Source organism: Crotalus tigris, unplaced genomic scaffold, assembly GCF_016545835.1.
Source record: "Crotalus tigris isolate CLP2741 ecotype Arizona unplaced genomic scaffold, ASM1654583v1 scf7180000020321.186885, whole genome shotgun sequence".
NCBI classification, from domain to species: Eukaryota; Metazoa; Chordata; class Lepidosauria; order Squamata; family Viperidae; genus Crotalus; species Crotalus tigris.
In genome coordinates, this window is record NW_024097962.1 from 59895 (window position 1) to 87564 (window position 27670).

General features: G+C 47.2%; 1 protein-coding gene across 1 annotated transcript; it reads left to right on the forward strand.

Moving 5' to 3' along the window:
- The first annotated feature begins 1103 nt into the window (after positions 1–1103).
- On the forward strand, positions 1104–27524 carry LOC120318606 (zinc finger protein 420-like). Its single transcript, XM_039366422.1, has 9 exons — positions 1104–1360; positions 2072–2198; positions 5763–7257; positions 15082–15553; positions 15742–15808; positions 20365–20447; positions 20967–21041; positions 22666–22792; positions 26025–27524. Exons 1-9 carry the CDS (start codon positions 1253–1255, stop codon positions 27023–27025), a joined length of 3555 nt encoding a protein of 1184 aa, XP_039222356.1. The 5' UTR covers positions 1104–1252; the 3' UTR covers positions 27026–27524.
- Positions 27525–27670: the final 146 nt, after the last annotated feature.

Sequence of the window (27670 nt, forward strand, 5' to 3'; positions counted from 1 at the left end):
CTATTCTCCAAAGCTCCTGAAGGCAGGACAAGAAGCAACGGGTGGAAACTAATCAAGGAGAGAAGCAATCTAGAACTAAGGAGAAACTTCCTGACAGTTAGAACAATTAACCAGTGGAACAACTTGCTTCCAGAAGTGGTGAATGCTCCAACACTGGAAGTTTTTAAGAAGAGACTGGACAGCCATTTGTCTGAAATGGTATAGGGTTTCCTGCCTGAGCAGGGGGTTGGACTAGATGACATCCAAGGTCCCTTCAAACATTGTTGTTGTTGTTGTTCTGGAGGTGCATCCAAGAAGCTTCTTCAGTTCTTGGATGAGAAGTGAAAGGTCTTCAAGCAAAATCCAAGAAAGGCCAGGGGCCTTTTGAAAAAGCACCTTTGGGACAACCACGACCTGGATGGTTGAGAATCTCCATAGACCAGGGGTCTTCAAACCTGGCCCTTTTATGACTTGTGGACTTGAACTCCCAGAATTCCTCAGCCTTCAGAGGTTGTGGGTGCATCACTGGACGTTTTTAAGAAAAGACTGGACAGCCACCTGTCTGAAATGGTGAAGGGCAGGGGTAGGCCACCTTGGCTCTTTTATGACTCGTGGACTTCAACTCCCAGAATTCCTGGGCCAGCATGGCTCAGCTTGGAAGCCTCTCCCTTTCCCCTCAGCATGGCTGGCTCAGGAATTCTGGGAGTTGAAGTCCACGAGTCACAAAAGAGCCAAGATGGCCTACACCTGCCCTAGGCTATATAAATAACACTTAGAATAGCCCTTAGACCAGGGGTAGGCAACCTTGGCTCTTTTATGACTCGTGGACTTCAACTCCCAGAATTCCTGAGCCAGCATGGCTCAGCTTGGAAACCTCTCCCTTTCCCCTCAGCATGGCTGGCTCAGGAATTCTGGGAGTTGAAGTCCACGAGTCATAAAAGGGCCAAGGCTGCCTAGCCCTGCTCTATTCTATTCTAACCCAAGTAGCGGTAGCAATGAAGAGGCGGGGGCAGCAGGGACCTCCAGCCCCGCCCCCCTTCCCTTCTAGGAATCCGCCCGTGCGCTTTAACCCTTGGCAGCCCGGTGGGCGCCGCAGACGGTACTCCGGAGCCCCCCCCCCCAACCCTCCCGTCGCGGTCCCTGACTGCTCCTTTTGGCCAGCGGCGCTGCTGCGGCTGCTGTCTCGGCAAAGGGAGCAGCGGCAGTGAGGAGCGCAAAGCTGGGGAGGGCTTGCGGATCCCGGTTCCCCTTCGCCCTGCCTGGCGCCCCGCCGATGCTTGCAGAGCTGGAGCTGAAGCAGAGGAACGCCCGATGGCGACCAGTCCCAGGCTGTGGCGAGGGGGCGGCGGGCGGGAAGGAGACAGCGCTGCCTCCTGGCTGGGTAAGAGCTTCCTTCCTTCCTCCTTCCCTCGTTCTTTCCTTTCTCCTCCCTCCCTCCCCCCTCCTCCTTCCATCTTCCTTCCTTCTTCCCCCTCCTCCTCTTCCTTCCTTCCTCTCTCCCTTCCTTCCTCCTTCCCTCGTTCTTTCCTTTCTCCTCCCGCCCTCCCCTCCTCCCTCCTTCCTTCCTCCCCCTCCTCCTCTTCCTTCTTTCCTCCCTTCTTTCCTCCTTCCCTCATTCTTTCCTTTCTCCTTCCTTCCTCCTCCCTCCTTCCTTCCTTCCTCCTTCCCTCATTCTTTCCTTTTTCCTTCCCTCCTCCCTCCCTCCTCCTCCTTCCTCCTTCCTTCCTCCCTTCCTTCCTCCTTCCCTCGTTCTTTCCTTTCTCCTTCCCTCCCCCCTCCTCCCCTTCCTTCCTTCCCTCCTGCCCTCCCTCCTGTACAAAGTATTCAATATCCTTCAGCACTTTCTTCAGAGGAGGTAACCCTTGGATGTCCAAGAGCCCCAGTGGAAAAAATTGGCTTTATGTTTTTATCAGTATGGGTAACCATGACATAGATCTCCTCTTGAATTTACAGGTGGTGTCATGATATATATATCCCCTCACCGTGATTATCTCAGTGCCTTTCGCAAGGAAAGACACTCCGCGCAAGCAAAACCAATACCTGGTGTTGTATTAGCCTTTGGTGTCTAAATAGTGTCATTTGTTTCTTCCAGGGTTGTGTAACCTTAGACGAAGTGGCTGTGCTTTTCTCCAAAGAGGAGTGGGCGCTGCTGAAGCCTGACCAGAAAGCTCTGCACAGGGAGGTCATGAAGCAGATCAGTGGGATTGTGGCCTCTCTTGGTAAGGGATCCATCTTTCTTTTATAATAAACACCAATCACGTTTTAAGGCAGAGGTTCTCTACCTTTTTAATGCCGCAACCCCCAACCGGTCATAAGTCGAAGACTACTCAACCGGTCGTAAGTCGAGGACTAAACCAGTCGTAAGTCGAGGACTACCCAACCGGTCGTAAGTCGATGACTTTCACTGCCCGGGAACGCCGCGCATATGTGGTGCCGCCCCCTGCGCCAGCCGAGTGTAGCTGACAAGCGGCAGAGACGGAGCAGGCCGACCACCGGCTGGGCCACCAGCTGGCCCAGCCCAAGGGAGGTAAGGCACCCGCCGGGCCCCATGCGCACCAGCAACCCTCCCTGCGCCCGCCGGCCTCCCACCCCTGGCCCTCTTTTACTTACATTTTTAGTAGTTGCTCAGCAGGGAGGGGTGGAAAATTCCAGACAGCTCACCTTCGCTGCAGAAAACTTGCAGCACCGTTTGCAGAATGGGACTTTTGGCGGGCTCAGCAGGGCAGAGACAGCCTGGACAATTCCTATTGGCTTTTGAAAGCCAATAGAATAAAAGGGAGTAGCACAGCTAAGGAAAAGGGGGGAAAAATGGCGGACTATGTTTTTTGGCGACCCCCGTGAAATGGTCGTTTGACCCCAAATGGGGTCCCGACCCACAGGTTGAGAACCGCTGTTTTAAGGGATATGTTTAAATATTAAATTAGCAATATTTCAGAGGCAGAGGTCCAGCCGACTTTGTCCAATTTCAGAAAAGATTAGCCGTATTCACACAATCTATACAGATACGGTGATGAACAGGAATTTAATAAATCTAATGATTCCCTGGAAGGAACGTATGTTCAGAGGATGCAGTTACCTTAGGAAGCCTTCAAAGTCCTGGAAAAGCACAGGGAACCACCCAAAGCCATAAAGGGCGTGCTTGGCTATTTCTGTATTTCTTTATCTTATCCACTTGGTGCCAGCATCTCTTATGGCAGCGGTTCTCAACCTGTGGGTCGGGACCCCATTTGGGGTCGAACGACCATTTCACGGGGATCGCCAAAAAACGCAGTCCGCCATTTTTTCCGCCATTTTTTCCCCTTTTCCTTAGCTCTGCTACTCCTTCTTATTCTATTGGCTTTCGAAAGCCAATAGAATAGACTCTCTTGAACAGAGTCTAATTCTATTGGCTTTCAAAAGCCAATAGGAATTGTCCAGGGCTGTCTCTGCCCTGCTGAGCCCGCCAAAAGCCCCAGTCTGCAAACGGTGCTGCAAGGGGAACAGTCTGCAGAGCTTCCCTCCCTGCTGACCAACTAAAAAGTAAGTAAAAGAGGGCCGGAGGTGGGAGGCCGATGGGCGCAGGGAGGGTTGCTGGCGCACGTGGGGCCTGGCAGGTGCCTTACCTGCCTTGGGCTGGGCCAGCTGGTGGCCCAGCCGGTGGTCGCCTTGCGCTGCCGCGGCCGCCCGGGAGCACCTGGGCCTGCCTGCCGCCGCCCCGAACGGGCAGCGGCCATGTAAGCCTAGCGGGGCAGCGGCAGGCGCAGGGAGGGTTGCTGGCACGCGTGGGGCCTGGCAGGTGCCTTACCTACCTTGGGCTGGGCCAGCTGGTGGCCCAGCCGGTGGTCGCCCTGCGCTGCCGCGGCCGCCGGGGAGCGCCTGGGCCTGCCTGCCGCCGCCCCTTGCCGGCTATGCCTCAGCCGGCACAGGGAGCGGCACCATGCATCCACGGCGCTCCCGGGCCGGTAGTCCTCAACTTACGACTGGGGTCGCGGCTATAAAAAGGTTGAGAACCACTGTCTTATAGGGAAAAGTGATAGCTAAGAAAATTATAAATAGGTGTCTTATTCTCTGTTCAGGGTTCTCTCTTACTTTGAGGGGCCCATCTTTATTCAGCTGAATAAACACATATAACTTATCAAGGCAAACACTGGGACTCTGTCTTTATTGTACCGAGCCACGGCTGAAAACTGGCAGAATAGGTAGTCCTCAACTTACGACCACAACAGAGTCCAGAATTTCTGTTGCTAAGCGAGACAGTTTTTACATGAATTTTGCAACTTTTCTTGCCTGGGTTGTTAAGTGAATCATTGCAATAGTTAAGTTAGTAACACCATTGTTAAGTGAATCTGGCTTTCCCATTGACTTTGTTTGTCAGAAGGTCACAAAGAGGGAAATCACATGATCCCAGGACACTGCAACCGTCATAAATATGAATCAGTTGTCTGAATTTTGATCCGGTGACCATGGAGATGCTGCAACAGTTATAAGTGTGAAAGAGGGTCATAAGTCACTATTTTCACTGCGGTTGTAACTTCAACAATCGCTAAACAAATTGTTGTAAGTGGAAGACTACCTGTATACATAGAGCTGGGAATTGAATCCAGTTCCCCATCAGCCAGTCCGGTAGCCTACTCATTGCAGTCCCCCTATTCACAATTAACCAGTGGAACAACCTGCCTCCAGAAGCTGTGAATGTTCCAACACTGGAAGTTTTTAAGAAGAGACTGGACAGCCATTTGTCCGAAATGGTATAGGGTTACCTGCCTGAGCAGGGGGTTGGACTAGATGACCTCCAAGGTCCCTTCCAATATATTATTATTATTGATCATCGCACAGTCAGCCAGATGTTCAGACTGGATTTGGCATTTTGTCTACCTATCGAATCCTTACCCAGGACCTGGGATAGTTAGATGTGGATGTTTGATGGTATTACAGATATCGTCGCAGGATGGAAGCAGTTCCTAGTAAGGCCGCCTTTTGCAATTGACTAATAGCGAATTTGTCAATGCCAATGGTGTTCAAGTGGTGCTCCAGTTGTTTTGGGATTGCACCCAAAGAGCCTATGACTATTGGTACTACCCTTGCTTGCTTTTGCCACAGTCTTTCTATTTCTATTTGTAGGTCTTTGTATTTTGTTATCGTCTCCAGTTCTTTCTCGTCTGTTCTGCTGTCTCCAGGCACTGCCACGTCCACTATCCAGACTTTTTTGTCTTTCTTATCGACAATTGTTAAGTCTGGGGTGTTCTGTTGCAGGTGCTTGTCTGTTTGAATTCTGAAGTCCCAGAGCAGTTTAATTTTATCATTTTCTATGACTTTCTCTATTTTATGATCCCACCAGTTTTTGCTTACAGGCAAATGATATTTTTTGCAGATCTTCCAATGCACCATTGTTGCTACTTTGTCATGCCGCTGCTTGTAATCAGTCTGTGCAATCTTCTTGCAACAGCTTACCAAGTGGTCCGCTGTTTCTTCAGCTTCTTTGCATAGGCGGCACTTACTGTCTGTTGCTGTCTTCTCAATTTTGACTTTATATGCATTTGTCCTTAAGGCTTGGTCTTGTGCATCCAGAATTAGTCCCTCGGTCTCTTTCTTCAATTTTCCTGCTCACTATTATTATTATTATTATTATTATTATTATTGTCTGTCAATACCTCTGAAATATGTGATAAGATCATCCCGCTTCCCGTCTTCAATGTTTTCCATTCTTCCATCCACCTAAATCTCTCATTTTTATTATTTCATGAGAGGAAGTACAATTACAGACTTAAGTTGTGATCGATTTTTTTCCCCCTTTCTTTCACAAGGTGATGAAAGGAAGGCCAAAACTGACAGTCGGTCAATGCAAGAAAGAATCCTTATACGAAGGAAACATCGGATTTCTAGAAAGGGCTCCAATCAGAGGGCAAAAGCAGATGGAGATCCATTCTCACACGCTGGAGACAAACCCCATCAATGTTCGAAGTGCGGCAAGGGCTTCCACCGGAAGAAACACCTAGCGGTTCATAAAAAGACACACACGAGGGAGAAACCCTATAAATGCTCAGAGTGCGAGAGATTTTTCAGCTGCAACTCAGCCATCGCTCGGCATCAAAGGACTCACACAGGGGAGAGGCCTTATACGTGCCTGAAGTGTGGGAAAGGCTTCCTTTACAGTTCAGACCTGATTAGACACGGAAGGAAACACACGGGAGAGAAACCCTACCAGTGTGCCGAGTGTGGGAAATGTTTCCTCCGTAACACAAAGCTGAGTGTCCATCGAAGGACTCATACGGGAGAGAGGCCCTATAAATGCCTGGAGTGTGGGAAGTGTTTTACCGAGAGCGCTCAGTTAAGCAGGCATCAGAGAACTCACACCGGGGAGAGGCCCTACAAATGCCTGGAGTGCGAAAAGTGCTTCAACCGGAAGGAAAACCTGACCCTCCATCAACGCACTCACACAGGGGAAAAACCCTATCAATGCTCAGAATGCGGGAAACGCTTCACTTGGAACTCCCAGCTAACTAGACACCAAATCTCGCATACTGGAGAGAGGCCGTATACCTGCCTGGACTGTGGGAAATCCTTTGTCTGCAGCTCTGAGCTCCTAATCCACGAAAGGAATCACACAGGAGAGAAGCCCTATAAATGTCCGGAGTGCGGGAAGTGCTTTGTTTGTAACACGCAACTCAGTATCCATCGGAGAACCCACACCGGAGAGAGACCCTACAAATGTCCGGCGTGCGAAAAATGCTTCAATCGGAAAGAAAATCTTGCTATCCATCAGCGTACTCACACGGGGGAAAAGCCCTACAAGTGCTCGGATTGTGGGAAGTGCTTCAGTTGGAATTCACAACTGTGTAGACACCAACGAGCTCACACTGGCGAGAGGCCCTTTGCGTGTCTGGAGTGTGGGAAACGCTTCCTTTCCAGTTCGGACCTGATCAGGCACGGAAGAAATCATACGGGAGAGAAACCTTACAAGTGCTCGGAGTGTGGAAAGTGTTACATTTGTAATACCCAGCTGACTATACACCAGAGAACTCACACGGGGGAGAAACCCTACCAATGCTTGGAGTGTAGAAAAAGTTTCAGCGAGAGTAGCTCCCTCACTTCCCATTACCGGATCCACACTGGAGAGAAACCCTACAAATGTCTGGAGTGCAAAAAATGCTTTGCTCGTGGTTCTGACCTTATTAAACATGAAAAAATTCACATGGGGAAGAAACCCCACCAAGTTACGGACCGTGGAAAGAAGAGCTTTCACCAGAAGGCAAATCTTGCTTCTCATGTAAGAATTCAGACTAGGGAGAAACCGGATTGAGGATATAGGACAGTGTTTCTCAACCTTGACAATTTTAAGGCATGTGGACTTCAACTCCCAGAATTCCACAGCCAGCAATGGAATTCTGGGAGTTGAAGTCCACATGCCTTAAAATTGTCAAGGTTGAGAAACACTGATATAGGATGAAGCCCATTAAGAAATATTAACATATATTTTAATCTTAATCAAAATGTCATGGTTCCGACAAATGAAACACTTCAAAGAACTTCCAGGCATGTCTATCCCAAAGCCTTTATTACCAGTGTTACAAATTGACAGCACATCATGGAGGTTTATGCCAGAATCTGAATTCCTCTTGCTGGCATCTAACTTTTCTTGCTAAACCCCTCCCTTATCTTGCAGTCACAAGTCACATCTTCCAATTAGCCCAGAGGGCAGAGATTTACTTCCTTTCCTTTTCCCTGGCTTTTGTTATTTCCCCTCCCTTTTCTCTATCATCTGAATTAACTCTAAAAATACCAGACAGTTCTGCATATTTTGTCAAAGCAAGAATATTCAATATTAGCAACATTGACACAAAAATTCAATTTTATAATCCCTGCTTATCCCCGTCTCTGTGAAATAAAGCAGAAGAAATCTCTCCCCACTTATAAATAAATCTTTGAAGCTGTGTCACAGACCTCTGGTCAAAAAAGCAGCCCCATTAACAGCTACCAGAAATTGTAATATATGTCTTTTGACAAAACCTTTTCAAAAATGTAACCAAGAAAAGGGTAGAGATTCATCCAGGCAGTCGCCAGAAATCACAAATCAGTTGGAGGTGCATGTGGGCACACACAATCACAAACGGTGCGGAAGAGCTGGTATGCTGAGTCTTGTTAAGTCCAGAATGTGGTTTATGATTGCAGAAAGCCCAACCTCTCAGCAATTTTCCATCATTCCATAAAAATAAAATTGGATGGAATTTTCTGTCAGAAAATCTTTTCAGCCCCAGAGATTAAATTCTTCTCCCTCATCATTAACAGCCCTTTGTTTTCCTTCCTTCCTTCCCTTCCTTCTTTCCTTTCCTTTCTTTCCTTTGTTCTTTATGCCATCCGTCTTGCAAATTTGCAGGATTCTTTTTTTCACTATGTATATGTATACATTTGAACTAGACTGATGTTTCTCTGTGTCTGTGTGTGTGTGTGTATGCAAAACAGCATTTGAGAGCTGAATGCAGTGAAATTGCATTTTAATGTATGCTTAGTGTGCATTTAAAGCGACAATAAAGAATTCTAATCTAATCAAATTCTATTCTTTCTTCCTTTCTCCCTCCAGTCAGTCAATCAGTGAGTGACTCAGTCATTCTTTTTTGGTGATATCTTAAGTGGCCATTAAAAGTATCAAATACATAGCTTTGTCAAAAGGAATATTTGACATTTCTCGGCAGCTTTTATATGAAGCAATAACTCAATCCAGATAAATACACCGAAGCCACTGGCAGGTGGGCAGGGAGGCAAACTCTTTCATTATAAGGGTATCTAAAATGTCTGGTCAAAAACGTCAAAATGGCCACAAAACTGCAATTGAAGCTGTGCCTGTTTTTTATGGGCATCCAATTGCATCGTCAATGGTCTCCCACTTGACCTTTGTCCTGCAGACACAACCGCTCTCATAAATGCTAGATTGTTCTGGCACTCATCTTACGTTAACCTGCACATGATTCCTCTCTGGGTATACCAGGCTGGCAGGATATGTATATGTATATACTGTATGTAAAGATAAGGTGACCAACCGTCCTCCTTTCGGGAGGACAGTCCTCCTTTTGTAAGTTCTGTCTTCCCTCAAAAAGTGTCCTTCTTCATGTCCTCCTTTTCAATTTTTAAAGACTAATCTTCAGGGCTTTTTTTTTCCTCATAGAACGCTCAGAACGGCGTTCTGGCACCTTTTTTTGATGGTTTTTTTTTTCAATTTTTGCATGAGCTGTGCTACTCCCGCTATTGCAGTGTTTCTCAACCTTGACAATTTTAAGGCATGTGGACTTCAGCTCCCAGAATTCCACAGCCAGCATTGCTGGCTGTGGATTTCTGGGAGTTGAAGTCCACATTCCTTAAAATTGTCAAGGTTGAGAAACACTGCGCTATTGGCTTTCGAAAGCCAATAGGAATTGCTGCTGAGCGCGCCAAAACACCCGGCTGGCAAACTTTGCACATGCAAGTTGTCTGTATTATTGTTGCAATGAATAAAATGTTCATTTTATTTACGATATTTTTTTCTTCAATTTATTTGTGTCCTCCTTTTCATTGTAAAAAAGTTGGTCACCTTAGTAAAGAGGTAGTGTTCAGCTTACAAGAGTGGCTTAACGTCCGTTCAAAGTTACAGTTGCATTGAAAAAAAAGTAACTTAGGACCATTTTTCACTTAATGACTGTTGCAGCATCCCCATGGTCATGTGATCAAAATTTGGACCCTTGGGCAATTTGCACATATTAATGATGGTTGCCATATCTCAGGGTCACGTGATCATCTTGTCCAACCTTCTGGCAAACAAAGTCAGTGAGGAAGCCACATTCCCTTAACAACCGTGTTGCTAATTGGAGGGATGTTCCTTGGGGATAGTGGGATCCTGAATGAAGAGTTAAGGAAGTTAATAGGTCTCTATACTAAAAATCAAAAATCTCTGGCTGTAAAAGCTGCAGTGGGGAGGTGGGCAGTACAGGCGGAGAAAAGGGCAGCTTTTCAGTCACAGACTTATTTGATTACATATTTGTGTCTGTCTAGTCCAGTGTTTCCCAAACGTGACCATTTTAAGGCATGTGGACTTCAACTCCCAGAATTCCACAGCCAGCAATGCTGGCTGTGGAATTCTGGGAGTTGAAGTCCACATGCCTTAAAATGGTCACGTTTGGGAAACACTGGTCTAGTCCAGGGGTAAGCCACCTTGGCTCTTTTATAAGGTGACCAACCGTCCTCTTTTTGGGAGGACAGTCCTCCTTTTTTAAGTTTTGTCCTCCCTCAAAAAGTGTCCTCCTAGATGTCCTCCTTTTCCATATTTGAAGACTAATTTGTAGGGCTTTTTTTTTACTCATAGAATGTTCAGAAGGCGTTTCGGGACCTTTTTTTGATGTTTTTTTTCAACTTTTGCATGAGCTGTGCTACTCCCCCTACTGGCTTTCGAAAGTCAATAGGAATTGCTGCTGAGCACGCCAAAACATCCGGGCAGCAAACTTTGCAGGAACTTTGCACCCCTCACTGCTACCCACCTACACCATCTCCTACTTAATTCCAAAGATTGCTGCAGGAGACTGGAGCGGTAAGTTTCTCTTGATCTTCCCTGTTCGGTTCTACATGGGGATACACAGGGTAGGCGGTGGTGCTGGGGGGGCGGCTGGGGGTGTGGCTGCAGGGCCGGAGCTGGCGCAGCTGGTGCTTTGCGAGCCGCGGGGCTGGCTCTACAGGGATGTGCAGGGTGGGGGCGGTGGTGCTGGGGGGGTGGCTGCAGGGCCGAAGCTGGCACGGCTGGTGCTTTGCAAGCCACGGGGCCGGCTCTCCACGGCAGGGCAGCGGTGCTGGCGGGGTGGCTATGGGTGGGGCCGCAGCGGGCAGTTGACCTTCCATGGGCCACGCCAGCTGGTGGTCTACGCAGTGCTGACCTGCGCTGCCACCACCTCACCCTGCGCGCCTACGTGGCCGTCCTGGAGCGCCTGGCGTGCAACACCTGCCTCTGCCACCCACCCCATGCAGTACTCATTTAAATAATAATTAATAGGCATGTAAGCATAATTACAATATAAAATTGTATTGTTACAAATGTTTTTTATTATGCATTTATCATATTATAGCGTATTCTGTATTACTGTTGCAATAAATACAATGTTTCTTTTATTTACGATATTTTTTTCTTCAATTTATTTGTGTCCTCCTTTTCATTGTAAAAAAGTTGGTCACCTTATCTTTTATGACTCGTGGACTTCAACTCCCAGAATTCCTGAGCCAGCCATGCTGAGGGGAAAGGGAGAGTTTCCAAGCTGAGCCAAGCTGGCTGAGGAATTCTGGGAGTTGAAGTCCACGAGTCATAAAAGAGCCAAGGATGCCTACCCCTGGTCTAGTCCAATACCTAACCTAAAACATAAGCCAGAACCAAAATCGTTCTCAGATAATCAATTTTGTGTTAGGTACTGGACTAGAAAGCAGGACTCTGTGAGTTCTAGGCTTCTCTTAGTCCTGAAAGCCAGCTGAGTTGGTCCACTCATCCGAAAGTCATGAGACTGAGAAACACTGATATAAATTTATTTAACCAACCAATAAACAAGTATTTGGTTTAACACAGAATAATTGTGTTTATTCCAAACATCAGGCAGACGGTCTAGCTGAAAGACAATTATCCAGCAATTAGTTATTTCTCTACTAGGGATGATACGATAGCAATCTTCCAATATCTAAGGGGCTGACATAAAGAAGAGGGGGTCAACCTGTTCTGCAAAACACCAGAAGACAGTACAAGAAGCAACAGATGGAAACTAATCGAAGAGGGATCTAACCTAGAAATAAGGAGAAATTTCCTGAGAGTGGGAACACTTAATCAGTTGAAAGACTTGCCTCCAAAAATAGAATAGAACAGAATTCTTCATTGGCCAAGTGTAATTGGACACACACAAGGAATTTGTCTCCGGTGCATAAGCTCTCAGTGTACATACAAACAAGTGATAATCACAATCATAATCATAAGATACAATCATCACTGGAGGTTTTTTAAGAAGAGATTGGACAGCTATTTGTCTGAAATAACAGAATTACAGAATAGCAGAGTTGGAAGGGACCTTGGAGGTCTTCTAGTCCATGAGTCATAAAAGAGCCGAGGTTGCCTACCCCTGCCCTATACCCTATACCAGGGGTAGGCAAGCTTGGTTCTTTTATGACTCGTGGATTTCAACTCCCAGAATTCCTGAGCCAGCCATGCTGAGAGGAAAGGGAGAGGTTTCCAAGCTGAGCCATGCTGGCTCAGGAATTCTGGGAGTTGAAGTCCATGAGCCATAAAAGGGCCAAGTTTGAAGACCCTTGTCCTAGACCAGTGGTTCTCAGCCTGTGGGTCAGGACCCCATTTGGGGTTGAACGACCATTTCACGGGGGTCGCCAAACAACGCAGTCCGCCATTTTTTTCCCCTTTTCCTTAGCTGTGCTACTCCCTTTTATTCTATTGGCTTTTGAAAGCCAATAGAATAGACTCTCTTGAATAGAGTCTAATTCTATTGGCTTTCACAAGCCAATAGGAATTGTCCAGGCTGTCTCTGCCCTGCTGAGCCCGCCAAAAGTCCCATTCTGCAAATGGTGCTGCACCAGTTGAGTAGTCCTCAACTTATGACCGGTTGAGTAGTCCTTGACATACGACCGGTTGGGGGTTGCGGCATTAAAAAGGTTGAAAACCACTGTCCTAGACAGTCACTTTTCTGAAATGGTGTAGGGCAGGGCTAGGCAACCTTGGCTCTTTTATGACTCGTGGACTTCAACTCCCAGAATTCCTGAGCCAGCATGGCTCAGCTTGGAAACTCTCCCTTTCCCCTCAGCATGGCTGGCTCAGGAATTCTGGGAATTGAAGTCCACGAGTCATAAAAGAGCCAAGGTTGCCTACCTCTGCATACCTATACCATTCCAGACAAAGTCTTTCTTGAGCAGGGGGTCGGACTAGAAGACCTCCAAGGTCCCTTCCAATTCTGCTATTCTGTCATTCCTTGATGCCACCAAATCTTGAGGCGGAGCTTGACTTAAGCATGCATAGGATACAGGGCATCGCATCCTAGAGCTCTTCGGTCCTCGAGGGGTTAAAGAAACAAAAGAGGAGTTCCTAGAGAGGAGGGAACTGGGGTGGTGGTGGGAGGAAGTGGAGGACTGAGTCTTTCCAGCGAAGGCACGCCCTGCTTCTGGCAGAAATGCAGGAGGCGCGAGGTTGGCGTCACTGCACCGTGCAGGTTGCGTCCTTTGCTTGCAAACTCCGGCAGGCAGCAGGAAGAGCTGCAGCCTCTGATCGCCTCTCCGAAAAGCATCTGGTAAGAACCTGTTTGCAGAGCAATCCAGTGCATCCTAACCCAGGTGGGAGGCGTTGTCTGCATCAGCACCTTTGGCCATCGCGGGCTAGGCGTGCAACCTGCTCAGTTTTGCCAGTCACCTGGCGGGTGGGTGAAGGTTAGACTTGAATCCAGGTCTTTCCGGTCCAATTGATGAGGGGTTGTTGATCAAGTCGGTGTCGACTGAGAGCGACCACACAGCTAGAGAGATTTTTCTCCTGGATTTTCTCTGTCCTTAAGCCGATCCTTCGGGTCTTCCAACCTAGAACTAAGGAGAAATTTCCTGACAGTTAGAACAATTAACCAGTGGAACGACCTGACTCCAGAAGCGGTGAATGCTCCAACACTGGAAGTTTCTAAGAAGAGACTGGACAGGCATTTGTCTAAAATGGTTTACTTGACAAGGGTTTATTTTTTTTTTAAGATAAGGTTTGCCATTTCCTTCTTCCCAGGGCTGAGAGAGAGAGTGTCTGGCCCAAGATCACCCTGCTGGCTTTGTGCCTAAGGCAGAACTAGAATACACAGTCTTCTGGTTTCTAGCCTTGTGCCTTAGCCACTACACCAAACTGGCGGTCATAAATATAAACTAGAAATTAAGAAAAATAAGAGAATTCCATCAGTATTTCTCCCCATCACCTAGGTCAGGAGTAGGCAACCTTGGCTCTTTTATGACTCGTGGACTTCAACTCCCAGAATTCCTGAGCCAGCATGGCTCAGCTTGGAAACCTCTCCCTTTCCCCTCAGTATGGCTGGCTCAGGAATTCTGGGAGTTGAAGTCCGCAAGTCATGAAGGGGCCATAGTTCCCCCATGCTGGCTTAGGAATTCTGGGAGTTGAAGTCCATGAGTCATAAAAGAGCTGAAGTTGCCCATCCCTGCCCTACACCATTTCAGAGAAGTGACTGTCTAGGACAGGGGTCTTCAAACTTGGCCCTTTTATGACTCGTGGACTTCAACTCCCAGAATTCCTGAGCCAGCATGGCTCAGCTTGGAAACCTCTCCTTTTCCCCTCAGCATGGCTGGCTCAGGAATTCTGGGAGTTGAAGTCCAGGGGTCATAAAAGAGCCAAGGTTGCCTACCCCTGACCTAGAGAAATGCTAAGGAGATAAATTAAAGGTATAACAATGAATTCTCCTTTTTAAATCTCAGCAGCTTCAACTGTGCATGGACTTCAACTCCCAGAATTCTGTAGCCAGACACCGATTGGAGAATTCTGGGAGTTGAAGTCCACACATTTTAAAGTTGCTGAGATTAAGAAATAGTGACCCTAAATTTAGCTGGCAAAGCCTCACTACCCAACAGTCAGGTTGGCCTCTAGAAAATTTGTCCCTTAGCTATCTGGCCTTTGCCTGCCTCGTCTTACTGCAGAAATAGTCCTCAATTTACAACAGTTCATTTAGTGACCGTTCAAAGTTACAACAGCACTGAAAAAAGTGACATGACCATTTTTTTCACGCTTACGACCATTGCAGCCTCCCCACGATCACACAATCTAAATTTGGACACTTGGCAATTGGCACGTACTTGTGACGTTTATAGTGTCCTGAGGTCATGTGATCCCCTTTTGCAAAAGTCAATAGAAAAGCCAGATTCACTTAACAACCGTGTGACTAACTCAACAACTGCAGTGATTTACTTAACAATTGTGGCAGGAAGGGTCGTAAAATGGGGGCAAAACTCACTTAACAACTGTCTCGCTTAGCAACAGAAATTTTGGGCTCGGTTGTGGTCGTTAAGCCGAGGACTACCTATATTCCCCTGCTTTCTCAGAGATACAAATTGTGTCTCCCCTCGGCTTTACAGGGCTGGGTCCACACACTGAAGTCACTTTAAAAAAGCAGCAAGCGATTCTCTGGCCATGTTAAGCATTGTCCAGTCAAATCTACGGCGACCGAACGTCGATGGCCCCCAAGCAAAACGTGCCGTTCCTTGCAGTCAGGTGGGTAGCAGTGCCCAAATTTGGGCAGCGACCATTGATAACGTCTCAGGAGGCCCTACGCCGAGTCTGAGCACACAGCCTCAGCCCTTCCGGCAGTTTTGCTATCGGGAAGTTGAGGGTCCCCGAGAGACTTGCAGTCGACTCCACGAGCTTTGTCGTCTGTGGTTGAAGCCGGAACATCACACCAAAGCGGAGATCTTGGATCTGGTGGTGCTGGAGCAGTTTCTGACCGTCTTGCCCCCAGAGATTGAGGGCTGGGTGAGACAGTGTGGGGCAGACACCAGTTCTCAGGCGGTGGCCCTGGCTGAAGGCTTTCTCCTGAGCCAAGCAGAAGACAGGAAGCAAGAAGATCAAAAGGTGAGGGAGATGCCTCCTGGCTGATTGGAGAGGTGGGTGAATTGTCCTGGAGGTCCCCCTTTTCCTAACTCCATCAGATTTTTCTGGAAATCGTCTCTGGAGGAGATTGAGGAGATCCTTCCCCCCCCTCCCCAGAATCTTGTCCTCTTTCTAATCTCTGCCCTTGGGTGATTCTCTCTCTGGTGCAGAAGCATGTCGCTGAAGTGGCTCCACAGTGGATCTTAGAAGGAGATCATCGAGATGGTATATCACTGGGTAAGGAATATGAAGTCATTTTCTAACTCAGTTTCCCCCCCCCTTCTTGATTTTCTTCAAAGATAATAGTAGTAGTAGTAGTAATAGTAGTAGTAGTAAAGTTGGAAGGGACCTTGGAGGTCATCTAGTCCAACCCCCTGCTCAGGCAGGAAACCCTACACCATTTCGGACAAATGGCTGTCCAGTCTCTTCTTCAAAACTTCCAGTGTTGGAGCATTTACTGCTTCTGGAGGCAGGTTGTTCCACTGATTAATTGTTCTCACTGTCAGGAAGTTTCTCCGTAGTTCTAGGTTGCTTCTCTCCTTGATTAGTTTCCATCCATTGCTTCTTGTCCTGCCTTCAGGCACTTTGGAAAATAGCTTGATTCCTTCTTCTTTGTGGCAGCCCCTGAGATATTGGAAGACTGCTATCATGTTCCCCCTCGTCCTTCTCTTCGTTAAACTAGACATACCCAATTCCAGCAACCGTTCCTTATATGTTTTAGCCTCCAGTCTCCTAATCATCTTTGTTGCTCTTCTCTGCAGTGTCCCAGAGTCATGTGATTCCCCCTTTTGTGACGCGAGAAGCCAGATTCACTTAACAACTGTGTTACTAATTTAACAACTGACCCTGACAAGAAAGGTCATAAAATGGAGCAAAACTCACTTAACAAATTTCTCACTTAGCAATTGTGACAATTGGGCTCAATTGTGGTCTTAAGGAGGACTATCTGTATTGAACTTGAAAAATACGCTCCCGTGATCATGACCACGGTGATTGGCAACTGGCTCGCACTTACAGTAGTGGCCAAAATTGTGGAAACCTTTTGGGAAAAGTGTATTTTTGAAGTTTGATGTCTAATAACATCCCTTTTTTGGGGGGGAGTGGTACCATAAAATTATATATATCAATGGAAAGATAATTTAATCAAGAATGTAATGCAACAAAGTTTGTTCAATTATCTGTATTGTATTCTTTGAAAAGTTATAGCCAAATAACCAGAAAAAGGAAGCACAACTTGCTTAGGTTGATATCAGGTAGCTTTCCTTCATCCGATGGTAGCCAATGAGCATGAGTGTTTAGAGAGCCAATCGGGTGTCATCTTGTTTTGGCAATAAGCCAATCAGATCACAGTAGAATTCAATTATTGATGTCATGTATTGAAGCTGAGAGGAGAACCTTTGCCAGTGTGTTAGGCCAGTGTTTCCCAAACTTGACAATTTTAAGGCATGAGCGTTGCTGGCTGTGGAATTCTGGGAGTTGAAGTCCTCATGCCTTAAAATTGTCAAGTTTGGGATACACTGTGTTAGGTGATCGCTATCAAGTTGCTTGGGTTTTTTTTTTGTGTGTTCTTTCATTGAGTGAGCTTGTAAAATGTAATAAAATTAAAGTAATGGTGCAAAGAGTTGACTGGTTGCCCAGAAAGCAATGTAAAATAGTATTATTAAGTGAACAAGGCTACAGTTATAAAGAAATTAGAAGAAAAATGGGTGGAAACTAATCCAAAGGTGGCATTTCTATTGTACACTTTTCCCAAAAGGTTTCCACAATTTTGGCCACTTCTGTATGATCAGTTGTAACACCTGCTGTCATGTATTGCAACCTTCCCTGCAGGCTTCCCCAGAAAGTCATTGGGGAAGCTGGCAGGGAAGGTCATAAGTCACCAGAGTAAGTTTCTCCTCTACACAGGTAGTCCTCGGCTTACGACCACAATTGAGGTCCAAATTTCTGTTGTTAAGTGAGACATTTGTTAAGTGAGTTTTGCCCCATGATATGATTTTTCTTGCCATAGTTGTTAAGTGAATCACTGCCGTTGTTAAATTAGTAACACGGTTGTTAAGTGAATTTGGCTTCCCCACTGACTTTGCTGGTCAGGAGGTCAGAAGAGGGGATCACGTGACCCCAGGACACTGCAACAGTCATAAATATGAGTCAGTTGCCAAATGTCTGAATTTTGATCACATCCTGGGGGCGCTGGAAAGGGTCGTAACTCACATTTAAGTAAGCCAAATTTTTCAGTGCCGTTGTAACTTTGAACAGTCGCTAAATGAACTTTCCTTCCTTCTCTTCCCTTTCTTTTCTTCCTTCCCTTCCTTTCCTTCCTTCCCTTCCTTTTCTTCCTTCCTTTCTTTTTCTCTTTTTCTCTTCCTTCCTTCCTCCCTTTCTCCCTTCCTTTTTCTTCCTTTCCTTCCTCCCTTCCTTTCTTTCTTCCTTCTTCCTTTTCTTCCCTTCTTTCTTTTTCTCTTTTTCTCTCCCTTCCTTCCTTCCTTCCTCCCTTCTCTTCCTTCCTCCCTTTTCTTCCTTCTTTCCTCCCTTTCTCCCTTCCTCCCTTCCCTTCCTTTTGTCCTTTCCTTCCTCCCTCCCTTTCTCCCTTCCTTCCTTCCCTTCCTCCTTTCTTTCTTTCCCTTTCTTCCTTTCTTTCCTCTCTTCCTTCCCTTCCTTCTTTAAATTCCTTTCCTTCCTTCTCTTTCTTTCCTTTCCTTCCTTCCTTCCTTCCTTCCTCCCTTCTTTCCCTTCCTTCCTTAAATTCCTTTCCTTCCTTCTCTTTCTTCCCTTTCTTTTCTTCCTTCCCTTCCTTCCTTCCCTTCCTTTTCTTCCCTTCTTTCTTTTTCTCTTTTTCTTCCTTCCTTCCTCCCTTTCTCCTTTCCTTCGTCCCTTCCCTTTCTTCCTTTCCTTCCTCCCTTCCTTTCCTTCCTTCCCTTCCTTTTCTTCCCTTCTTTCTTTTTCTCTTTTTCTCTCCCTTCCTTCCTTCCTCCCTTCCTTCCTCCCTTTTCTTCCTTTCCTTCTTTCCTCCCTTTCTCCCTTCCTTCCTCCCTTCCCTTCCTTTTGTCCTTTCCTTCCTCCCTTCCTTTCCCTTCCTTTCCTTCCTCCCTTCCTTTTCTTCCCTTCTTTCTTTTTCTCTTTTTCTCTCCCTTCCTTCCTTCCTCCCTTTTCTTCCTTTCCTTCTTTCCTCCCTTTCTCCCTTCCTCCCTCCCCTTCCTTTTGTCCTTTCCTCCCTCCCTCCCTTTCTCCCTCCTTTCTTTCTTTCTTTCTTTCTTTCTTTCTTTCTTTCTTTCCCTTTCTTCCTTTCCTTCCTCTCTTCCTTCCCTTCCTTTCTTAAATTCCTTTCTTTCCTTCTCTTTCTTTTCTTCCCTTCTTTCTTTTTCTTTTTTTCTCTTCCTTCCTTCCTCCCTTTCTCCCTTCCTTTGTCCCTTCCCTTTTCTTCTTTTCTTTCCTCCCTTCCTTTCCTTCCTTCCTTTTCCCTTCCTTTTCTTCCCTTCTTTCTTTTTCTCTTTTTCTCTTCCTTCCTCCCTTTTCTTCCTTTCCTTCTTTCTTCCCTTTCTCCATTCCTTCCTCCCTTCCCTTCCTTTTGTCCTTTCCTTCCTCCCTCCCTTTCTCCTTTCTTTCTTTCTTTCTTTCTTTCTTTCTTTCTTTCTTTCTTTCTTTCTTTCTTTTTCTTTCTTTCCCTTTCTTCCTTTCCTTCCTCCCTTCCTTCCCTTCCTTCCTTAAATTCCTTTCTTTCCTTCCTTCTCTTTCTTTTCTTCCTTCCCTTCCTTTCCTTTTCTTCCTTCCCTTCTTTCTTTTTCTCTTCCTTCCTTCCTGCCTGCCTGCCTGCCTGTAGAAATGAACATGAAGCTTAGTTTGTCTCTCTACCTAATTTCCGTCAGAAGATACTCCCTTTCTTCAGCAACATATAAACACATACAAGGAGTCCATGACTTAGGATCATAACTTGGATCAGAAATCTGGTTGTGAGTCAAGGCACCCACCTGACTAGACCCATTTTTTCTACTTTTTTTTCTGGTGGTTGTTAAGTGAATCGTAGCGGTGGTTAAACAAACCCCTTCTTCCAAATAGTTGTGGGGTTTTTTTTTTTGTTTTTTGGCCAGAAACTGGCAAAACATGTCGTAAATCATGGTCAGGTGAGCATGGGAAACCGCATCCGGTCCTAAAGGTGAGCTGGTTGCCAAGCGTCCTGTGACTGCAGTGGGGAGGGACATTTTACACAACTCTTAACGCATCTGTTGTAACTCCGAAAGTTCATAAAATGACCGGCCGTGATCCAAAGATTCCCCATATCTTAGGTGTCAAACTCAATTTCACTGTGGGCCGCCTCAGCATTGCGGTTGCCCTGGGGGTGTGTGGCCAGAGTGGGTGTGGTCTACTGGGTGGGTGTGGATGGAGTGGGTGTGGCCTACTGGTTGGGCGTGGCCAGTTCTACATCATTCATGTCAAGGGTGCCTGTGGGGGACCTGGGCAGGAGTGGGACAGATCTGAGGGTCTCTGCCAGAAGGGGGTGGGACCGGGGCAAGCACCAAAGCATGGTCCACTGGGGCAAGTGCCAAGATGGCCACCACAAAATTGTACATTGGCTCCTGGCTGGCCTGGGCCAGGGCAGAGGGGGCTGTTCCCTCACCGTTTCCAGGATGGCTTCGCGGGCCACATGAAACCACTTCGCGGGCCGCATCCGGGCCCCGGGCCTTGTGTTTGACATGTCTGTCTTAGAAAATTTTGGACATTTTGCCTAGAAGTGGGGAGTGGGGTTGGTGGTTTGTCCCTGACTAAAATAAATATCCCCTATATTTGTCCCTTTCTAGGAATGACACCGAAGCCGACTGGCTTACGCTCCTGTTTGTCTCTTGATGGTTCGGTGGAAACGTGTCCTTTGCCACAGGACCAGGTACGTGAGAAACAACGTCCAGTGACAGCTAGGCTGATTCCTCTCTTACTTTCCCTCCATCACGCTCTCTCAGCTCCCACTGCAACAGGAAGTCCACGGGTGGGAAGCTGATGGGGTAGCAGTAGTGGCGCAGTGGTTAGAATGCAGTCCAAGTAGTCCTCAGCTTATGACTACAATTGGGCCCCCAATTTCTGTTGCTAAGCGGAGACATTTGCTAAGTGAGTTTTGCCCCGTTTTACGACCTTTCCTGCCTCGGTTGTTACGTGAACCCGGCTTCCCCGCTGGCTTTGCTTATCAGACGGTCGCAGAAGGGGATGCCCTGACTTTGGGACACTGCAACCGTCATAAATACGAACCTGTTGCTCAGCATTTCAATTTTGATCACATGATCGTGGGCGCGCGGCAAAGGTCGTAACTCTGAAAAACATTTAAGTCGTAAGTCCACTTTTGTCCGGGCCGTTGTAACTTTGAATGTTCACTAAATGAACTGTTGTAAGTTGAGGATTTCCTGTATTGCAGGCAAACTCTGCATTCCACAGTCGGGAGTTCGATCCCGACCGGCTCAAGGTTGACTCAGCCTTCCATCCTTCCCAGGTCGGTAAAATGAGGATCCAGATTGATGGAGGCAATAGGATGACTGTGTAAACCGCTTAGAGCAGACATGTCAAACACAAGGCCCGGGGGCCGGATGTGTCCTGCGAAGTGTTTTCATGTGGCCCGCGAAGTCATCCTGGAAACAGTGAGGGAACGGCCCCCGCTGCCTTGGCCCTGGCCCAGGCCAGCCGGGAGCCAATTTTGTGGTGGCCATTTTGGCACTTGCCCCCGTGGACCATGCCTTGGCACTTGCCCCGGTCCCACCCCCTTCTGCCAGAGACCCTCAGATCTGTCCCACTCCAGCCCAGGCCCCCCACAGGCACCCTTGACACGAATATAGAACTGGACATGCCCACCCAGTAGGCCATATCCACTCCATCCATGCCCACCCAGTAGGCTGCACCCACTCTGGCCACCCCCCCCCCCCCAGGGCAACCACAATGCTGATGCGGCCCTCAGTGAAATTGAGTTTGACACCCCTGGCGGTATATAAGTCTCAGCGCTATTGCTATTCGTAACTTCTATTCTGCAACCCTCCACCAGGTGGAGCTCTCTAGACAGGTTGGGGCTGAGCCCCCAGTTTTGCCAACTGGACCTGCTGAGAACGATTGGTGTTGTAGTCCCAGCCTGTCTGCAGGGCACCGAATTGCCAAAGGGAGTTTAATTAATAATGCTCACTGCAGCTTGACCAAGACTTTGCCCATAGGGGAAGCCTGGCATGGGATGAGTACGAAGGAAATATCTTTCTTTCTTTCTTTCTTTCTTTCTTTCTTTCCTTCTTTCTTTCCTTCTTTCTTTCCTTCTTTCTTTCTTCTCTTCCCTTCCTTTCCCTCTCCCTCTTTCTTTCTTCCTTCTTTCCTTCCCTCCCCTTTCCCTCTCTCCCTTTCTTTCTTTCTTTCTTTCTTTCTTTCTTTCTCTCTCTCTCTCTTTTTTTCTTTCTTTCTTTCTTTCTTCCCTTCCCTTCCCTTTCTTTCACTCTTTCTTTCTTTCTCTTTTTCTTTCTTTCTTTCTTCCCTTCCTTTCCTTTCTTTCCCTCTCTTCCTCTTTCTTTCTTTCTTTCTTTCTTTCTTTCTTTCTTCCTTCCTTCCTTCCCTTCCCTTCCCTTCCCTTCCCTTTCCCTCTCTCCCTTTCTTTCTTTCTTTCTTTCTTTCTTTCTTTCTTTCTCTCTCTCTCTCTCTCTCTTTCTTTCTTTCTTTCTTCCCTTCCCTTTCCTTCCCTTTCCCTCTCTCCTTCCTTCCTTCCTTCCTTCCTTCCTTTCTTTCTTTCTTTCTTTCTCTTTTTCTTTCTTTCTTTCTTTCTTCCCTTCCTTCCCTTCCCCTCTCTCCCTCTCCCTCTTTCTTTCCTTCTTCTTTCTTTCTTTCTTTCTCTCTCTCTCTCTCTCTCTTTCTTTCTTTCTTTCTTCCCTTCCCTTTCCTTCCCTTTCCCTCTCTCCCTTTCTTTTTCTTTCTTTCTCTTCCTTTTTCTTTCTTCCCTTCCCTTTCCTTTCCTTTCCCTCTCTCCCTTTCTTTCTTTCTTTCCCTTTCCTTTCCCTCTCTCCCTTTCTTTCTTTCTTTCCCTTTCCTTTCCCTCTCTCCCTCCCTCCTTTCTTTCTTTTTTTCTTCCTTCCTTCCTTCCTTCTTTTCAGGGTCTGGTGACATTGGAGAAGGTGTCTCTGGGCTTTACGGAGGAGGAGTGGAGGCTTCTGGATTCAGAGCAGAAAGCTTTACATGAAGAAGTGATGGAGGAGATTAGGGGGATCGTGGTTTCTCTGGGTAAGGCCCCCTTTAATGCTCATTTCTTAAAATCAGGGTATTTTGTTGTAAGCAGTCAGCAGTTCTCTGCGTTCAGAACGGCCCATCCAGAAAGACTTTGTGTATTTAAGTCTTTGAATGATTATGGGTGTGTGTGTGTGTGTGAAGGTTCGTTCTCCGAGCTTGTGGGTTGGTTTCTGAACGTTTCGTTACCTGGCTAGGTAACATCTTCAGCGGAGTTTAGGGGACGTCAGTGTTCGTCTGTTTATAAGAGCTTCAGGTGTGAGTGTGTCAAGTGAGGGTCTGTGATGGGTCAGGTGTGAGTCATCAGTGAGAGACTTATGAGGGGGTCTTGTGATGGGGAGGTTACATCCGGTGAGGGTCATTGGGAGGTGAAGTGCTGGGGGGGGGGCTTGTGTGGGTTGGTTGTGGGTCGGTGCGGTCTCTGGTTGGCTGTGTGGTTGATGTGGATCCTGAGGGGCTCGTAGGCAACTTGTAGGCCGATGTGTCTGTTAATGGAATTGCTGGTGGAGCGCCAAGCTTCGACAAACTCCTGAGTGTGGCTTTGAACGACGGTAGTTGAATTTGCAGGATGTTTTAAAATTCTCTATCCCTCCTCCCCCCCCCACCACAAAAGCTGAGAAGCAGTTCTTCAAGGCAAGGCTTTTCAACCTTTTCACCTATTGTACCACTTTTAGGATATGGCAACATCCGAGTACCACCAGTCGCCTAGCAAGGTGTCAAAAACTTGAAAAAGTACAGGTAGTCCTCGACTTACAACAGTTCACTTAGTGACTGCTCGAAGTTACAACTGCACTGAAAAAAGTGCCCCCCAAGCCACAGCCAAGCAAGACATCTGTGTGCCCGCCCGGCCGCGCTCTTCCTCCTGTCCAAGTTTTCATTGTTGTGAGCATTTCTGTTGAGGATTGGCAGCAGGGGTGGGGTGGGGGGGTGTTTGGTTTTTATTCCCCCCATCTTGATGGGTTGTTGCAGCAGGTTTTGGTCACTTCACACATGATCCTGGGACACTGTGACCGTCATAAATATGAATCAGTTGCCAAGCATCTGAATGTAAATCATAAGACCCTGGAGATGCTGAAACATTCCAGCTGATCGGCGCTTCTTCTGGGCTCAGCAGAAGCACCAGGATCAGCGCCGGGCTCCAGCTGGAGCCTGGCGCTGATCCTGGCGCTTCTGCTGAGCCCTGAAAGTCTCGAAGAAGCACCAATCAGCTGGAAAGCGGCACTGATCCTGGCGCTTCCGCTGAGCCCTGACAGCCCTGCAGCTGCAGCCATCTCTGGCTCAGGCTTGTGCGGTGCTGCCGCCGGTTCAGCTCATTCCCCTCCCCCGCTGGGATGGTTGCGTACCATCTGCCAGGTGCCAATGTACCACAGGTGGTACCCGTACCACTGGTTGAAAAGCCCTGCTTCAAGGCCTTTTACAAAAGGCCAGCAGGGTAGAAAGCAACCTGATCTCAGAGTGATGATCTTCCAGAACGGGGGGGTGGGGGTGGGTGGCACCGCAGAAGAGTCTCAGGTCCAGCCAGTCAATACTTATTGGCTGACGGTACCCACAGATTACAGATAATTGTTTTTATTCTTATCACTGTTTAGTACATAAGTCACTTTTTTCCAGCGCCGTTGTAACTTTGAATGGTCACTAAGCGAACTGTTGTAAGTCAAGGACTTCCTGTCTATTTTTTTCAGATCTTTTTGTGATCTTTTCACAAACTGATCCTTTCAAAATTGGGGTTTTTTTTAAAAAAAAAAAGATTGACCTAAGGTAGAATAATGTGGAATAATAATAATAATAATGAAAAATCACTAAAATAATGATGTGTCTGCATAATTACTGGAGTAATGCTGTGTTAACAATATGTGACTAACCAAATGCGCATTGCATTCAGATACAACGCATGTGGCAGATTGTCCATTGTGTGCCCATGAGAAATGAATCTAATGTATTACCATGTAGATTTCTATGTGTGTTCCTTTGTTCCTGAGAAAGGGAAAAGTATAAAACCGTAGTCTGAACCCTCCCTCAGGGTTCAGAGTTGCTTGTCTCTATTGCATCTGAACCTGCGCAATAAATCTCAATATTGCGCAATAAACCTGCGCAATAAATCTCAATCTTTATTGCGCAATAAATCTGCGCAATAAATCTCAATCTTTATTGCGCAATAAATCTGCGCAATAAAAGATGCTGAGACTCTAGAGCAGTGGTTCTCAACCTGTGGGTCGGGACCCCATTTGGGGTCGAACGACCATTTCACGGGGGTCGCCAAACAACGCAGTCCGACATTTTTTCCCCCCTTTTCCTTAGCTGTGCTACTCCCTTTTATTCTATTGGCTTTCGAAAGCCAATAGAATAGACTCTCTTGAATAGAGTCTAATTCTATTGGCTTTCAAAAGCCAATAGGAATTGTCCAGGGTGTCTCTGCCCTGCTGAGCCCGCCAAAAGTCCCATTCTGCAAACGGTGCTGCACCAGTTGAGTAGTCCTCGACTTACGACCGGTTGGGGGGTCGCGGCATTAAAAAGGTTGAGAACCACTGCTCTAGAAAGAGTGCAGAGAAGAGCAACAAAGATGATTAGGGGACTGGAGGCTAAAACATATAAGGAACGGTTGTTAGAATTGGGTATGTCTAGTTTAACGAAGAGAAGGACAAGGGGGGACATGATAGCCGTATTCCAATACCTCAGGGGCTGCCATAAAGAAGAGGGAATCAAGCTATTTTCCAAAGCACCTGAAGGCAGGACAAGAAGCAATCAAGGAGAGAAGCAAACTAGAACTAAGGAGAAACTTCCTGACAGTGAGAACAATTAATCAGTGAAACAGCCTGCCTCCAGAAGCAGTAAATGCTCCAACACTGGAAGTTTTTAAGAAGAGACTGGACAGCCATTTGTCCGAAATGGTGTAGGGTTTCCTGCCTGAGCAGGGGGTTGGACTAGATGACCTCCAAGGTCCCTTCCAACTTTACTACTATTACTAATTACTAAAATCTCTCTGCTAAACCCTCTGGAATTCGTAAAAGTCTCTTTCGTTTTCCACAAGAGACCAACGGGATTCATTATTGTGAACTAAACCTTAGTTGCACAATTCCAGACTTGACTATTCGCTTTTTAAAAACAAACAAAAAAAAAAACACCTTTCGTACATGCCAAGTCTCTCTCATTTCTGGCTTTTTGTCATTCTCAGTTGTGCTCATTCTTTGATTTTTACCTCTTCTCTGAATCCTTTTTTTTTTTTCCCCAGAGGCTGAGAGACAGCACAACAAGTCTGATGGAGAACCAAGCGACCTGTTTTTCGAAGGAATTGGGCGTGAAGCAGAGGAAAAAAAGAGAATAACAAACGCCGAATTGAATAGTGAGGCCCGTGAAGGGCGAATAGAGAAAGCCATGGAAAAAACCGAGTGTCTGGTATATGAGGAGATCTCCGGTTGTAAATCCTCCTTTTACCTCCACGTGGGATCCCACGCAGGGGAAAGACCTTTCCGGTGCCAGGTGTGTGGCAAGACCTTCAAGAGGAGAGATATCCTGATTTCCCACCACCGGACTCACACGGGCGAGAAACCCTACGAATGTTTCAAATGCGGGAAATGCTTCAGCGACATCAAATACCTCAGCTCCCATAAAAAGATCCACACGGGAGAGAAGCCGTACAAATGCAAGGAGTGCGGGAAGGGCTTCAGTCAGAGCGCCAGCCTCACTTCCCATTTCCGCATCCACACGGGCGAGAAGCCGTACAAATGCCCGACGTGCGGGAAGGCGTTCGCTCAGCAGTCGAACCTCAATTCCCACCAGATCAGTCACACCGGAGAGAAACCCTACGAATGCCTGGCGTGCGGGAAGAGGTTCAGCCACGGGGCCAGCCTCACCCACCATCAGCAGCTCCACACCGGGGAGAAGCCGTACGGATGTCTGGAGTGCGGGAAGAGCTTCAGCAGTAGCAAAAATCTCATTTCCCATCAAAGAATCCACACCGGGGAGAAGCCGTACACCTGCCTGGAGTGCGGGAAGAGCTTCAGCCAGAAGGTGTACCTCACCACTCACGGACGGATCCACACGGGCGAGAAACCCTATCAATGCCTCGAGTGTGGGAAAAGCTTCACCAGCAGCAAATATCTTCTTTCCCACCACAAGGTGCACACCGGGGAGAAACCGTACACCTGCTTGGCCTGCGGGAAGAGCTTTCGACGGAAGATGCAACTTGCCACTCATCAAAGGACTCACGAGGGAGAAACCTCAAAGTGTTGAATGCTCCTCGGGAGGAGAAGTGAAAGGGATAAGTGTCACCCCTTTGAAGTACAGGTAGTCCTCAACTTACGACCACCACTGAGCCCAAAATTCCTACTGCTAAGCGAGACAGTTGCTAAGTGATACTAACGAAGGAGAATATTTGGAGCCCAGGGTTGAAATAAGGGGGTCCTTGGTGTTCTCTGAGCTTGCTTGTTTTCTTACAGATGTTTCATTACCCTACCTAGATGACATCATCAGTGCTAGTAAGGAGTGCTGTTTGCTGTCGGTTTATATTCTGGTGTCTCACCCGCCTGGGTGGGTAGGGGCGGCCTTAGGGATTCTTTGATTGGGCTGTTTACTAATGGCCCCTTGGTGGTTTCTTGATTGGGGTATGGCTTGATTGTTGGTCAACGTCAAGGTCAACTGCAGACCAACAATCAAGTAAGCAATGCCCCAATCAAGAAACTGCCAAAGAGCCATTAGTAAACAGCCTAACCCAGGGATAGGCAACCTGGGCTCTTTTATGACTCGTGGACTTCAACTCCCAGAATTCCTGAGCCAGCATGGCTCAGCTTGGAAACCTCCCTTTCCCCTCAGCATGGCTGGCTCAGGAATTCTGGGAGTTGAAGTCCACGAGTCATAAAAGAGCCAAGGTTGCCTATC